The sequence below is a fragment of the Coregonus lavaretus genome (assembly GCF_964263955.1).
Source record: "Coregonus lavaretus genome assembly, chromosome: 26".
NCBI classification, from domain to species: Eukaryota; Metazoa; Chordata; class Actinopteri; order Salmoniformes; family Salmonidae; genus Coregonus; species Coregonus lavaretus.
Genome location: NC_140013.1, coordinates 20,189,503 through 20,204,570, shown reverse-complemented (window position 1 = coordinate 20,204,570; position 15,068 = coordinate 20,189,503). Strand labels below are relative to the sequence as shown.

General features: G+C 45.0%; 2 protein-coding genes across 2 annotated transcripts; one reads left to right on the top strand and one right to left on the bottom strand.

Annotated features, from left to right (window-relative positions):
• The first annotated feature begins 1,099 nt into the window (after positions 1 to 1,099).
• On the top strand, positions 1,100 to 7,285 carry LOC311102149 (vitronectin-like). The gene is made up of 8 exons (XM_084143382.1): positions 1,100 to 1,220; positions 1,429 to 1,548; positions 1,733 to 2,266; positions 2,868 to 3,007; positions 3,224 to 3,380; positions 3,655 to 3,807; positions 6,227 to 6,847; positions 6,966 to 7,285. The coding sequence occupies exons 1-8, from the start codon at positions 1,163 to 1,165 to the stop codon at positions 7,088 to 7,090; spliced, it is 1,908 nt and encodes a 635-aa protein (XP_083999508.1). The 5' UTR covers positions 1,100 to 1,162; the 3' UTR covers positions 7,091 to 7,285.
• Positions 7,286 to 8,952: 1,667 nt separating this feature from the next.
• On the bottom strand, positions 8,953 to 14,680 carry LOC311102148 (scavenger receptor class F member 1-like). Its single transcript, XM_084143381.1, has 13 exons — positions 14,321 to 14,680; positions 14,071 to 14,132; positions 13,598 to 13,699; positions 13,148 to 13,415; positions 12,705 to 12,968; positions 12,387 to 12,605; positions 12,070 to 12,198; positions 11,756 to 11,862; positions 11,464 to 11,572; positions 11,255 to 11,379; positions 10,851 to 10,988; positions 10,540 to 10,729; positions 8,953 to 10,334 (listed from the first exon to the last, which is right to left on the bottom strand). The coding sequence occupies exons 1-13, from the start codon at positions 14,419 to 14,421 to the stop codon at positions 9,275 to 9,277; spliced, it is 2,874 nt and encodes a 957-aa protein (XP_083999507.1). The 5' UTR covers positions 14,422 to 14,680; the 3' UTR covers positions 8,953 to 9,274.
• Positions 14,681 to 15,068: the final 388 nt, after the last annotated feature.

Sequence of the window (15,068 nt, the reverse complement as noted above, 5' to 3'; positions counted from 1 at the left end):
ACATTTCTCCAGCCCCATCCCTCAGCTGTTTACCGAAACATTGGCGGGGTGTGGTGAACGCTTTGTTATTGTTAGAACTGCAGATTGCCCCTTTAATGATTGAATTTACATAATTTACAACATTTACAAATAGTATCAGTGATTCTCTTATCAACCAGACCAACAAGGCCACTAACAAAAACTGTGTTAGGCTACACTATTGATCACTCAGACATCTATACTGTGAGCTTTCGGATTTTGTGTAATCCGAAAAGTTACTTTTAACTTCTTAAAAGTAGATTAATTAGACAATTGGAACTCTAACTCTCTCGCTCTCTCGCTTTATTTGAAGAGTTTATTTCCAAAAAGCTATATCCACCAATCTTTCACATTTGTGTTCTTTCAATAGAAATGATTGCTTATGGGTACCTTCCTAGTACTGTTCTAAGATTTTTTTGTCATAGATTTTAGATGTGTATTAAATTGTTTTGTTTTTTGCTCAACGCTATTTATTCATTGTTTAGCTGGAATGGAATGTTCGTATACTGTATATTTGATATGTGGTTGTCTCACCTAGCTATCTTAGTGCATTGATCTTATCTGTATGTCGCCCTGGATAAGAGCATCTGCTAAATGACTAAAATGTCAAATGTAAATGTTTTACATACAGATATCATATCACTGTATTGATTCATTTTGTAAAAACATTTGTAATTATTGATGTCACAAATGTATCATTTGTACAGTTATTTATTAAAAATGTTATTTGTTACATTTGACTATGTCAAACCAGCAGTAGTACTTATTTATCTGAGAGTGAGGCAGATATATAGCGTTTTGCAAAAAAAACATGCTTATTTGTCTCTCTGAAATGAAACCATCAAGTGATAGATTTCCAACAATTATATGTATGTCATTGAACAACCCCATGCCATGATTAGATAGTGAGAAAAAAGACCAATCTCTTTCATAAGTTCTTTAAAACGATAAAAGCTAACTTACTGATTGCTTCAGCAAAAACAAGGTTGAAACAAAGTTGAAACAAGGTTTAAGTAAACATTCTGCAGAGGTGAATGACACTGGTAGCCACTGCATTGCATTGGTAATTGATTAGTAGCACACTGTTCTCTATCCCTGTGTCCTCTCAGTCACACACCCAGAGAGACTCAAAGAGACAGACAGCATGAGGCTCGGGCTGATCCTCCTGCTAGCCGGGCTAGCTACTGTGTTTGCTGCAGAGGGTAAGTATACCATAAAAAAATATATCATCTAGGTTTACTTGAAAATGTAGTGGTGACATTTTGGTTGAAATTTTACTGAGTTGTTACTGATGAACTCATGAATTTCAAGATAGTATTTGGAAACTCAGTTAGGGACAGTATATTGGAGAATTTTTGCTGTTCCATGGTCATTTATAAGTTACCTCTCTGTGCTGTCCTTGTGTGTCAGAGTCATGCATAGACCGTTGTGAGAACGGCTTCGACTCCAAGAAGAATTGCCAGTGTGACACCATGTGTCGGTACTACAAGAGTTGCTGCTCAGACTACGAGACCGCCTGTCGTATGAAAAGTAAGAAGAGAGTGTGTGTGTGTTACAAAAGTTACTGATTTCCCTTTTAACAACCTTTAAAGGTCATATTGAATAATGCACCACTGATTAACATGGTGATGAGTTGCATATGTTCAACATTCACATAATATTTTGCTTAGAATTCATTGTATGATTCATTTAATGTGACCTTTGTTTCATTCAGCACGTGGGGACACCTTTGAATTTGCAGAGGATGATGATGGTCCATTTGCCCCTACAACGCCCGCCTCCCTGACCAAACCTGAAGACGGGGAATCCAGCTTGTCAGGGGGCCAACGTAGGCAAACCACACGCCTCAGAACCCCCAACACCACCCCTACTCCTACCACAATTGCCACAAAGGCAAGCCCAGAGATAGAGACAGCTCGAGGCGCAGCTCGAGGCCCACAGAGAGGCCAAGTCCCAGTGGTAGTCCCACTCCCGGAGACAGCTAAAGCCACCGAGGTAACATCAGTCCCACAGGTACCCTCAGTCCAACAGAAAATCTCAGTCCCCCAGAAAGCCACAGTAACAGTAATAGAGGCAGAGCTAGTCACAACAGAAGCTCCAGTCACAACAGCGGAAGTGGAGACAACCACAGAAGAAGTGGTGACGACCACCAAGGCACCGGTAGTAGACCCAGATGCTGAGCCATGCAGCAGCAGGCCCTGGGACTCCCTAATGCAGCTCAAGAACGGCTCTGTCTACGCCTTCAGAGGTAAGGGTCTTCATGGGTCTTACCCCATCACCTTCAGAGGTAAGGGTCTTCATGGGTCTTACCCTGTCACCTTCAGAGATAAGGGTCTTCATGGGTCTTACCCCGTCACCTTCAGAGGTAAGAGTCTTCATGGGTCTTACCCCATCACCTTCAGAGGTAAGGGTCTTCATGGGTCTTACCCCATCACCTTCAGAGATAAGGGTCTTCATGGGTCTTACCCCGTCACCTTCAGAGGTAAGAGTCTTCATGGGTCTTACCCTGTCACCTTCAGAGGTAAGGGTCTTCATGGGTCTTTCCCTGTCACCTTCAGAGATAAGGGTCTTCATGGGTCTTACCCCGTCACCTTAAGAGGTATGAGTCTTCATGGGTCTTACCCTGTCACCTTCAGAGGTAAGGGTCTTCATGGGTCTTACCCCATCACCTTCAGAGGTAAGGCTCTTCATGGGTCTTCCCCCGTCACCTTCAGAGGTAAGGGTCTTCATGGGTCTTACCCCGTCACCTTCAGAGGTGTGAAGGGAGTCAGTGGTTGGGAGAAAAACACCAGGAGAGGTTCTGTTTATCTGTATCTCTATGTATGTGTTTGTTTTGTGCCCTCTCCTAGGGGAGTGGTTCTTTGAGCTGGATGAGAAGTCTGTGATGCCCGGCTACCCCAAACTGATCCAGGACATCTGGGGTATCAGAGGACCTATAGATGCTGCCTTCACTCGAATCAACTGCCAGGGCAAGACATACATGTTCAAGGTGGGATGAATACCCTGGCTAGAGAGCGTAGACTAAAGATTAAATGTTGATAGGATGGTAGAAGTTTGGTAGATGGAAATTATATCTCTAGCTGTCTGTATTTATTATACATTTTATAAATGTAATACATTTGTTATAAATCGCCAACTTCACTGATATAAATTAAATGTATTCATTCCAAACATATTTTTTTTCAAATTGTACATCCTCCAACAGGGTAACAAGTACTGGCGGTTTGATGATGGTGTGCTGGAGGAGGACTATCCCAGGGATATCAACGTGGGCTTTGAGAAGATACCAGACGACGTGGACGCAGCCTTCGCCATAGCAGCCCCTGGACACCACGCCAAAGAGAAGGTCTACTTCTTCAAAGGTCAGACCAAATCTTAAACGAAGAACATAAATTGCAACAAAATACAATCCATTAGGCAGTTGCTAATTGATAAGTGATGGAATTTGTTTTTGTTTGATAATGTAAAAGTATGTATTTACACTTGAGAATACCTCTCAATGTTAGTCATCCTCCTGAATTTATTCAAATGATGGAAGATATAGCCACAATGAAGTGATTAACTCACTGTTTCCACTGTATTTCTTTTCACATAATCTGTTTTATTAACAGACCAGTTGTTTGTCTGTGTTCCCAGGTGACCAGTACTACCAATATGAGTTCAAGCACCAGCCATCACATGAGGAGTGTATCAAGATGTCAGCTGGGTCTCCCTCCGCTCTGTTCACAGCCTACACTGACATCTACTATAACAACTGGGAGGAACTCTTCAACATGCTCTTCAGAGGCAGTAAGAGGCTATAGAGGTCTTTTATTTTTATTTTTTTAGGGGGTAGATCAGCTTTAATATTGCAGATAGATTGTAGCTTCCATCAACGTAATTGTCTGCATCACTTCCAATCCCCCATATATATTTTTGCAAATATACATATACACTACCAGTCAAAAGTTTGGACACACCTACTAAGGGTTTTTCTTTATTTTTACTATTTTTTACACTGTAAAATAATAGTGAAGACATCAAAACTATGAAATAACACATATGGAATTATGTAGTAACCAAAAAAGTGTTAAACAAAAATAAATATATTTTATTTTTGAGATTCTTCTAAGTAGCCACCCTTTACCTTGATGACAGCTTTGCACACTCTTGGCATTCTCTCAACCAGTTTCATGAGGTAGTCACCTGGAATGCATTTCAATTAACAGGTGTGCCTTCTTAAAAGTTAATTTGTGTAATTTCTTTCCTTAATGCGTTTTAGCCAATCAGTTGTGTTGTGACAAGGTAGGGGGGTATACAGAAGATAGCCCTATTTGGTAAAAGACCAAGTCCATATTATGGCAAGAACAGCTCAAATAAGCAAAACGAAATGACAGTCCATCATTACTTTAAGACATGAAGGTCAGTCAATACGGAAAATGTCAAGAACTTTAAAAGTTTCTTCAAGTGCAGTCGCAAAAACCATCAAGCGCTATGATGAAACTGGCTCTCATGAGGACCGCCACAGGAAAGGAAGACCCAGAGTTACCTCTGCTGCAGAGGATAAGTTCATTAGAGTTACCAGCCTCAGAAATTGCAGCCCAAATAAATGCTTCACGGAGTTCAAATAACAGACACATCTCAACATCAACTGTTCAGAGGAGACTGTGTGAATCAGGCCTTCATGGTCAAATTGCTTCAAAGAAACCACTACTAAAGCACACCAATAAGAAGAAGAGACTTGCTTGGGCCAAGAAACACGAGCAATGGACATTAGACCGGTGGAAATGTGTCCTTTGGTCTGGAGTCCAAATTTGAGATTTTTGGTTCCAACCGCCGCGTCTTTGTGAGACGCAGTGTGGGTGAACTAATTATCTCCGCATGTGTATTTCCCACCGTAAAGCATGGAGGAGGAGGTGTTATGGTGTGGGGGTGCTTTACTGGTGACACTGTCTGTGATTTGTTTAGAATTCAAGTTACACTTAACCAACATGGCTACCACAGCATTCTGCAGCGATACGCCATCCCATCTGGTTTGGGCTTAGTGGGACTATCTTTTGTTTTTAAACAGGACAATGACCCAACACACCTCCAGGCTGTGTAAGGGTTATTTTACCAAGAAGGAGAGTTATGGAGTGCTGCATCAGATGACCTTGCCTCCACAATCCCCCAACCTCAACCCAGTTGAGATGGTTTGGGATGAGTCGGACTGCAGAGTGAAGGAAAAGCAGCCAACAAGTGTTCATCAAGAATGTTGGAAAAGCATTCCAGGTGAAGCTGGTTGAGAGAATGCCAAGAGTGTGCAAAGCTGTCATCAAGGCAAAGGGTGGCTATTTGAAGAATCTCAAATATAAAATATTTTTTTATTTGTTTAACACTTTTTTGGTTACTACATGATTCCATATGTGTTATTTCATAGTTTTGATGTCTTCACTATTATTCTACAATGTAGAAAATAGTAAAAATAAAGAGAAACCCTTGAATGAGTAGGTGTGTCCAAACTTTTGACTGGTACTGTACATATATACACATACATACATACACACTGTCACGTTCGTTGAATGACGGGTCAGACCAAGGCGCAGCGTGATATACGTACATGTTAATTTACACTGAATAAACACACGACAAAACAACAAACAAACGAAACGTGAAGTCCTAAGGTTGTACAGACAACAAACCTTACCCGGAACAAGATCCCACAACCCACAAGTGCAAATAGGCTGCATAAGTATGATCCCCAATCAGAGACAACGAGCGACAGCTGCCTCTGATTGGGAACCACACCGGCCAACATAGAACTACACATACTAGAATAACACCCATAGAAAATACTACATAACAAAGAATATTCACACCCTGACTCAACATATACGAGTCCCCTGAGTCAGGGCGTGACACACACATATATATACACATATAAATACATACATATACACATACATACATACATACATACATACATATAAGAGGCTATAGCTCTTTCTCAATGATATTTTCTTGTATCCTCACGTCCTCTTTCCATTCCTTCTTCTCAAAACACATTGGAGAAGAAAATCCAAGTCTCTTACCTGCGGACCTTCTCATCCAATGCGTATTGAGGAGGTGAAGAAAGAGCATATAAGGAATAATTAATGGCACAATATTGACTTTAAGAAAATGGTTGCTTAACAAACAAGAACAGTTTTAATCTAATGCTATATCTCATCTGTCGTTCTCTCTCCCCCAGTCCCCAACCACCATGGTGGGCATCGGTTCATCAACAAGGACTGGATCGGCATCAAGGCCCCAGTGGACGCTGTCATGACAGGCAGACTCTACATCACCCCCAGGCCACTGGCCCCACCCCTGTCCCCACCGTTACCCCCTCTATGGGACCGCAACGACAGAAGACGCCAGCCATGGGACCAACAGTGGGGGCAGTATGGTCAACAGGATCAGTTAAATGGACAGCAAAATGGGCAACAATATGGACAGCAGTGGGAACAGCAGTGGGGCCGCCGCAGAAATAGGCGCCAGTCTTACTGGGGTGCTGGGACGGGAATGGCTATGGGGCAGGCGTTCGCAGAGAAGGGGATTGATGTAGGGAAAGGATTCGCTGAGAGGGGGATGGATCTCGGTCGAAAGCTGGCGGAGAGGGGGATGGCTATGGAGGGGATGTTTGGAGGGTGGGACATGCGCCGGACGGATGCCAGGGATGAAGACAGAGACAGGGATAGGAGGAGGGATGACCGGGACAGGAGAAGAGATGGATACAACTATGACTCCAGATACAACATTGAGGAAAGGGCCTACTGGGAGTTTGTCAACAAGGGCCAGCCAGTGCAGAGCGTCTACTTCTTCAAGGGAGGTAAGGAAGGATGCTTTATTGTCCTTTTGCTTTTTAACCTAGCCCCCCATTAAACACACCCTAAGGGCACAGAAAAACTTGAAATCCACCAGATATATTCTCTGTATTTATTTTGCAGATAAATACTACAGAGTGGATCTGAAAACCAAGAAAGTGGACCCAGCCAGCCCTCCTTACCCCAGGTCCATCGGCAAGTACTGGCTGGGCTGCCCTGAAAAACACCTGGGGGCCGAGAAGAAATAGTTTCACAACTGAATAAAGAAACATATGTAGTATGTCAAAACATGTTTTACATCAAAGACTCAATTAGACAGTAATTTGAAGCTAGATAATTTGAAGAATCACATCACAAAAATGTTCTGATGTGAGGACAGTTCTCGTTGTACCTGGAATGCTTGTATGTAACACTTTTATAATTAAACACATTCTAACTGTAAAGGGTACCCACATGTTATTGGGGGTATTGAAATGAATCCAAGGCTCAATTCAGTCAAACTAGCATTGTAGTATTTGCGCTGTAGCTCTTCCTACCCCTTATTGGAGATCAATGATGGCCCACCGACCTCTGTTCCCCACCCCCAGTCTGCCTGGTTTGGGGCAAAGTTCAGCTGGTTGGTGTGTATCTGTCCTCTATGGACTTTGACAGGGTTCCCATATAAAACATACTATATTATACTATGGTCTAAATACTGTAGTATTACTATATTCATATAATATAGTATTCACTGTAGTGTTTTTGCAGACTTTACTGTAGTATTCACTGTAGTGTTTTTGCAGACTGAAGTCCACAAAAACACTACAGTGAATACTATAGTATTTACTGTAGTATTTAGTATTTACAGTTAACTATAGTATAAATACTGTAGTGAAAGAAAACGGTAGTATATTCTATAGTAATTAATGTAGTGTTTCTGCGGATTGTAGTATCCTGTAGTATTTACTGTAGTGTTTTTGCGGACTGTAATATACTGTAGTATTTACTGTAGTGTTTTTGCGGACATTATTGTAGTATTTACTATAGTGTTTTTGTTTTATTATCTTTGACATAGAAGTGGAGGCTTTCACAGTGTGTCGTATAGTATTCTACAGTTTACTACAGACCTCTATAGTAAACTGTAGTAATTTTTCATGTGGGTTATCTCTCCTCTCTATTATCTGACCCAGTTCAAAGGTTGGATTGACAGTGTGATACAGAAACACTACTACCACCTAGTGAATGACAGGCTAGAAAGACATCAACAAACACAACAACTCTGGACCACCAGGTCTCCATTTCCTGACTGTAGCGCTTTCAGTGGAGTATGATATGGAGCTGTTTTTGGCTACATAGAAGAACATGCTATGTGGGAGACAAGCTTAACAGTGATCAAGAGGACACAGGCTTGGCAAAACCTACAGATAGTAAACAGACTATGCTAGCCTGATAGTAGACTATGCCAGGTAGCCGGGGGATATCTGTTCCAATGAGAGACCGTGCTGCATTCTTTTACATGACAACTCAATTCCACTTGAAGTTGATAGTGAACACGGTCCAGACTTGTTGATTCACTGCTGATTTTTGGAATCATTCATAAATTAGATTAAAGAAGATCAAGTCATCAACCATCCATTCTAACCCTGTCTGTCAACCCCTCCTTAAATTCTGTACAAGCAGAGGGGAAGTGGCACCATAGAGATAAATATTGTAGCTACAGGTATGTCTATGGTGACTTATTTCCTTTTCTATGTAAATGTCCACACAACCAACATGCTCTCAATCCTACAGTATTGGGAATGGCAGCTGACAGACACCATAATATGTATACATCATATGCATGGAAGGTATCAGTTTCATCACTTGTTTTGTTTCACTCTGTGTGCGTCCCAAATGGCACCCTATTTCCTTTATAGTGCACTACTTTTGACCAGGGTCACTATAAAAGGAATAGGGTGCCATTTGGGGAACAACCTCAGTGTTCCAGTGAATAATAAATATCACAGACAGGTGATGGTTTGGAAAGAATTGGTGCTGCCAGTGCCATCCCTTTTAAATGGTTCAAGCTGGCACCACAGAGCAATGTTAGCCCAGTGATGACAGACAAGTCAAAGTGAACAAAGTGCACAGATCGGAGCATGCATTTTTAGTTTTAATTTGCATAGTTGTTTCACACATGGCAGTTACAGTGTCGATAGCTATTTGGTAAGGCGATTTCAACATGATCCTATTGTTGTATGATATACATACAGTACATATTGTACAGAACCATCATATACATATTGTAATTCATAAGATTGTATACTCAATATTGTAAAGTTTGCTAGTTCATGTCAGACTCGACTGTTAACTTCAGTACATTAGGCTAGTTTCCAAATTCCTCATTCATTAGTAGTCGAACTACATACTAAATTGTGAGAGGAGACAGAGCACCACAGTCATTGCATCTGAAGTTAGGAATGCATAATCATCACGTTCTCATAAAGGTTAGGTCCATCGTCCACACTGGCCACCACTCCTTCATTGGCGATGACTTCACTCAGACTAACAGCGTCCGTTACAACTCCAGCTGGCCCGACTCCATATCCACTCTCAGTCTCAGAGTCGCTGTTCTCTCCCCTCAGCCCTGACCTTTCATCCCTGACCTCTGACCCAGCGACCTCTGGCACGCTTTTCAAAATGGAGGACAGGGGCCTTGTGGGCGTAATGGTGGCAGTGGCGTCCTCTGGTGGGGGGTGAGTGTTAATGCCAGCGTCAGTGTTTCCCATGACAGCAGGCGAGCTGTGGTGGGCGTGCTGTTTCCTCCTACTGGGTTTCCTCATAGGTACGCCTTCCCCTACAGGACCCTCCCCCCCCGAGGGTGGGGGACCCCCCTGCTCCCACACTCTGGCCCTGGCCCCCAGCTTCCTCCTGGGGGGCTTGGTGATCCCCTCCATCCCCGGGCTCTTCCCCTTGGGCTTAGTTCCCCCCTCCTGGTCTTTGTGTCTCTGGAGGCTGCCTAGCCTGCGTAGCATGGCCTGGACCGGGCCCTCCGAGCTGGGGAGCTCTAGTTCAGACAGGGGCCTTCCCACCCCCATCTTCCCCACTGTCACGTACACTGTTGTCACCTTGTCCATCCCTTTATCCATCTCTGCCTGCTGGCCATCGAATGTGGACCCTGATGTTTGCCTGCCCTTTCTGGTAACAGCGGCGTTGGATATGGTGCGTCTTCGCCCTACCACTGCTCCAGGCACCTGCAGGGTAGACATGGCTCGGGACGGGGTGGCTGTGTACCTGTCCACATCGGGATCCCCTGCTTCACCACTGAATCCTGGGTCTTCCAATGGTCCAGTCCCACCTCCACATCCATCCACCCCCCCCTCACCTGTCTCCGTCTCTTCCCCCTCTGAGGCCTTCCCTCCCTGGGCCTGGAGGGCTGACAGCATCAGGACCCCCCAGGGGGACTTGGGTTTGGTGCGAGGGGCCCCGGGTGTCAGATCCTGGGCAGAGCCTCGGCGCTCCTTGGGGCTGAACCTGGGATGAGATGAGATTGTACTTTATTAATCCCCAAGGGGAAATCTATTTTACATACTCTCAACATTAAAAACAATCACAAGACAATTACAATAACTATAACTTTGTAGAGGCAGGTTAAAAAGAGAATTGAAGTGCTGTGTAGTGTCGTGTGGTGTGTGTAGTGTCCAATGTCCCCATCATGATGACTGCGACCTGGTGTCACCTGGTGCCTTCGGCGAAGGAGACGGAGGGGCGTTTGGACTTGGCATTGCTGGAGGTGCGGGGGATGCCAAAGGGGAGGGACATGTCTTCTGCACTAACGCTGAAGGCAGAGGGGTCGGGGAACATGTTACACTTAGAACTCATCTCATGCTGGAACTCCTGGAACTCACCGCCCGCCACTGCTGGGATGTCTGAGGGAGGGAGAGCGGGGTAAAGGGAGAGAGAGAAACAATGGAGTCAACGAAGCCCAAAGGGGTGAACATACACACTGACACACACACACACTCACACACACTCACACACACTGATTACCTTCTCTGGGGGGGACACAGTAGAGCACCTCTCCGGTCTCCTCATCACTGTCGAAGGAGGATCCGTCCGTCAGCCAGCCTGAGGAGGGAGGCTCTATGAAGCTGTGGTTGAACGTCAGCTCAGGGTCGTGGTGGGACACTGGAGAGAAAGCGTTTATTATCAGTATTGCAATAATATTGCAATATGTATAGTATGCACACCTCTCCTATTTCCAAGTGCATGGAGAAAAACTTTGAGAGCATCCAACAAGTACTGGAGTTTCTTCCTTACATAGATACAGACATATGATCTGATGATATGATTTTACAAGCATTTCGCTACACCTGCAATAACATCTGCTAAATATGTGTATGTGACCAATAAAATATGATTTGATTTGGTCTCTAGTGTGATATTGGACTGACCTGTGACTCTGGGTAGCCCAGAGGACCAGACAGAGATACAGGGTACAGCAGAGCTCACGTTGGCCAGGACGTTATACACATGATGCTTCATACGGACAGAGGTACCACCGTCACCCACTGCTACCCTGTAGGACCAGAGCAAGGTCAGAGGTCAGAGGAACACACACACACACCTGCCTTTACCATCAGAATTATACACACACACACACCTGTCTTTGCCGTCAGTAGGTCCTCCACAGCAGCAGCAGCAGCAGACCAGACCCAGCAGCACCAAGAGCAAAGGGACCAGGAGACCAGCGATCAGAGCCCCGCGACCACCTGACACCACGCACACACACACGCACACACACCCGCACAAACACAAACAAATGTGATTGAACCTCACATATTCCTTCTTGAGGAAAAACAAATATTTTAATCCATAGGCCCATCTACTATTACTTATCATTAGCTACACATTAATAACCAACTACCGCTGTATCCAATAGGAGGAGTACATACTGTATGGACACGCCCCCGTTGCTGGGTGACAGGCGGTGCCCTCACCACAGTCACAGACAGAGGAACAGTTAAAGCCATACAGCTGGTCTGGACAGGTGATGTTACAACTTGGGACACAACAGAGAGAAACCTGTTAGTGACAGCCAGATACACAATCCCAGCAAGATGTCTAAATCAGACAATATTGGATTGGAGAAACTTAATTATTTGAACCATTGTTTCACATCAGTGATCACTTCAAGGAAGGGGGTAAGGAAGGATACATTTTAAGAGTATTCGAACATAACCTCTGTCTGCTTTCTCAGTACTCTCACCTCTGTCCCTGGAACCCAGGCCCACAGACACAACTTCCTGTCACGTGATCACAATGGCCATGGAAACAGGGGCTGCACAGGAAGCTGCAGGTGTCCCCGAATGTCCTGTTAGAGCACGGCTCGTCACACCTGCAGACATACAGAGAGGCCCAGATAACAGAGGGAAAACAAAACTGTCAGCACTAGAAGAAAACACCTTTTCGGTATCATTGACACTGGCATGTCTGGGAAGGGTAGCTACAGTACAACAGTGGAATTACTGTAAAAAATCTCAGATACATTTCACTGGTAGTTAGTCATCAAACACACACACACACCTGGGTCCAGTCCATCCTGGATCACATCGTGAACACGCCCCCGTCCTGGGGTCACATGGTTCACCGTTCCTGCAGCGCGGGCACACGTCCTGGCAGTGGTTTCCATGGTAACCGCGCGGGCACAGCCGGTCACAGTGTGTGCCGTTCCACCCAGGCTCACAGGCCATACAGACACCGTCAACCACAGAACACGACTGGCCTCCTTTACAGTGGCCACAGCTACACAGGAGAGGAGAGAGAGACAGACAGACATCCACAGCAAAATGACAAGGCTGTACCAACAAAACATCACTGCAATATCCATATCCACTCTCTTACCTCAGTTTACAGCCACTGCCATACTCCCCAGGTCCACACGGTTCATTACAGAAGGCTCCCTTGTACCCAGGCTGACATTCACACTCCCCGCTGACCGCATCACACTCGCTGTGCTCCAGGTCACAGTTACAGCGGCGGTCACACGTCGGACCCCACCACCCGTTCTGGCATTCGCACGCCCCCGTCTTCTGTTGGCAGGATGATATGTAGCAACTACAGCGAAGGCTGCACTTCTGACCCCAGTACCCCGGGGCACACTGACACCTGCCAACCACAGTTTTTTAAGAAAACACATATTTCTATTGTGTTGTAGCTACTGTGTTAAAAAATATGACGTGTGACACTGTCCTTTTAATTAGTAGATAGCAGCCTAAATTGTATCAAGTGATTCAGCTCTTAGCTAACTAATGCCTCCCACTGTAAATAAACCCATTCTTTCTCACCTGCCGGTCAGTGGGTCGCAGGTGGAGGTGCCTGGGTAGCACTGGCACTGCTTGGCACAGGTGGGCGTCCACCAGCCCTCGTCGCAGGTGCAGTTGCCGTGTACGGGGTGGCAGTGCCCGTGACGGCCACATTTGCAGGCGTTCTGGCAGAGTGGCCCCCAGCGGTTGGGGAGGCACGTACACTCGCCCGTGATCGGGTCACAGTGCCCATGAGGGTGGCACTTGCACAGCTCACGGCAGTCCGGTGCCCAGAACTCTGGAGGGCAGCCTGAAGAGGGAGACCGGCTGTTATACTTCAGTAGTTTCCACTTAATTACAAGGTTCTTGCCCTTTTATTCCTGCAATGTAAAGTGCTACCAAAGTTGCTATATTGACTCTTGTTGTGTTCAAAATATATTGTTTGAGTGACATAGCCTATGTAACTTAAATGTCAGAGTTGGTTTGACTTACGTGTCTTGCAGTGGGCTCCATAGTAGCCAGGTCGACAGCGACAGACGCCCGGGTGTACACACACCTCATCCTGCTGGCAGGCCTGCTCGCCATCACACACAGCTGGAGTCATAAACAACAGACACAGTGCGGAATTATACAATACTACCTAAACAAGACGAAAAGCCTGTTCTTGTGTGTCCTGGATGCTTTTACACAATTTACTGTCAGCTGATACTCACATATAGTACACTCCTCTCCCCTAAACTGATACCCACGTATAGTACACTCCTCTCCCCTAAACTGATACCCACGTATAGTACACTCCTCTCCCCTAAACTGATACCCACGTATAGTACACTCCTCTCCCCTAAACTGATACCCACGTATAGTACACTCCTCTCCCCTAAACTGATACCCACGTATAGTACACTCCTCTCCCCTAAACTGATACCCACGTATAGTACACTCCTCTCCCCTAAACTGATACTCACGTATAGTACACTCCTCTCCCTGTTGTCTCCATCCAGTACAACATACAAGAGTGGAGGGGTCCCTGTTTGAGAAGGGTAAACAAAAGACATACTGTAAAGCATAGTAGAAGTTTCCTTATGGGTAACATTTATTTTTACTGTTTTTTTCATGAAATAACGGAAGATTAAAATAAAGCAAGGATATATTGCTTGATTGAAAGGGCAGGAAAAGAGAGAAAAAGAAAGTGTGAGAGTGTAATGTAGTCATCACCTGAGGTCCTGGCAGATATTTCTCCCTGAGGGGGCCAGTCTCTGAGGGGAGGAGAGGGAACAGCAGAGCAGTAGTCCTAGACCCGTCAGATATAGGCCCATGTCCACCCCACAACCAGGTCTGTACCAGTCCACGGGAAAATCCCTTTCTCCTTTTCTTCTCTTTCGCTCACTCTTCTCTTCCCAAGTCCAGAAGAGGACAATGGAAATTGAAGGCAGTCTTCTCTCTCTTTCTCAATTATTTATCTCTCTCGCTCCCTCTATCTTTCTTTCTCCCCAGTCACTCTCTCGCTCTATCTTTCTTTCCCCCAGCCCAGCTCTGTGGTCTTGTAGGCCTAGCTCTCTTCAGTCATTAGTCTTGTAGTTGTAGGCCCAGTGCAGCCTGACTGAGCGGTCCAAACCCGTCCGTTTCCTCTCCCTCTTTCCTGAGGAAGTTAGAGCCACTTCCTCCCATTCAATCTGTCTCAGTAAGGCATTTTTAAGACATCACCACATACTGAGAGATTCTGGGAAGAGGTGAGCAGCATATTTAGATGTGTTTGTATGTGTGTTTGCAAGTTAATTTGTGTACTGTACATCTGTCTTCCACACAAGAACACATACATACACCTTGTTTAAAAAAAAAAAGCCTAACTGTCCTTCCTAGATCAGAAGTGGGATGTTCTCTTGGTAAATGGATGTATGTTGACAGCCCAACTTACATTCTCCCACAATACACACTTCTGATTTCACTTCAGATATGTATTTGG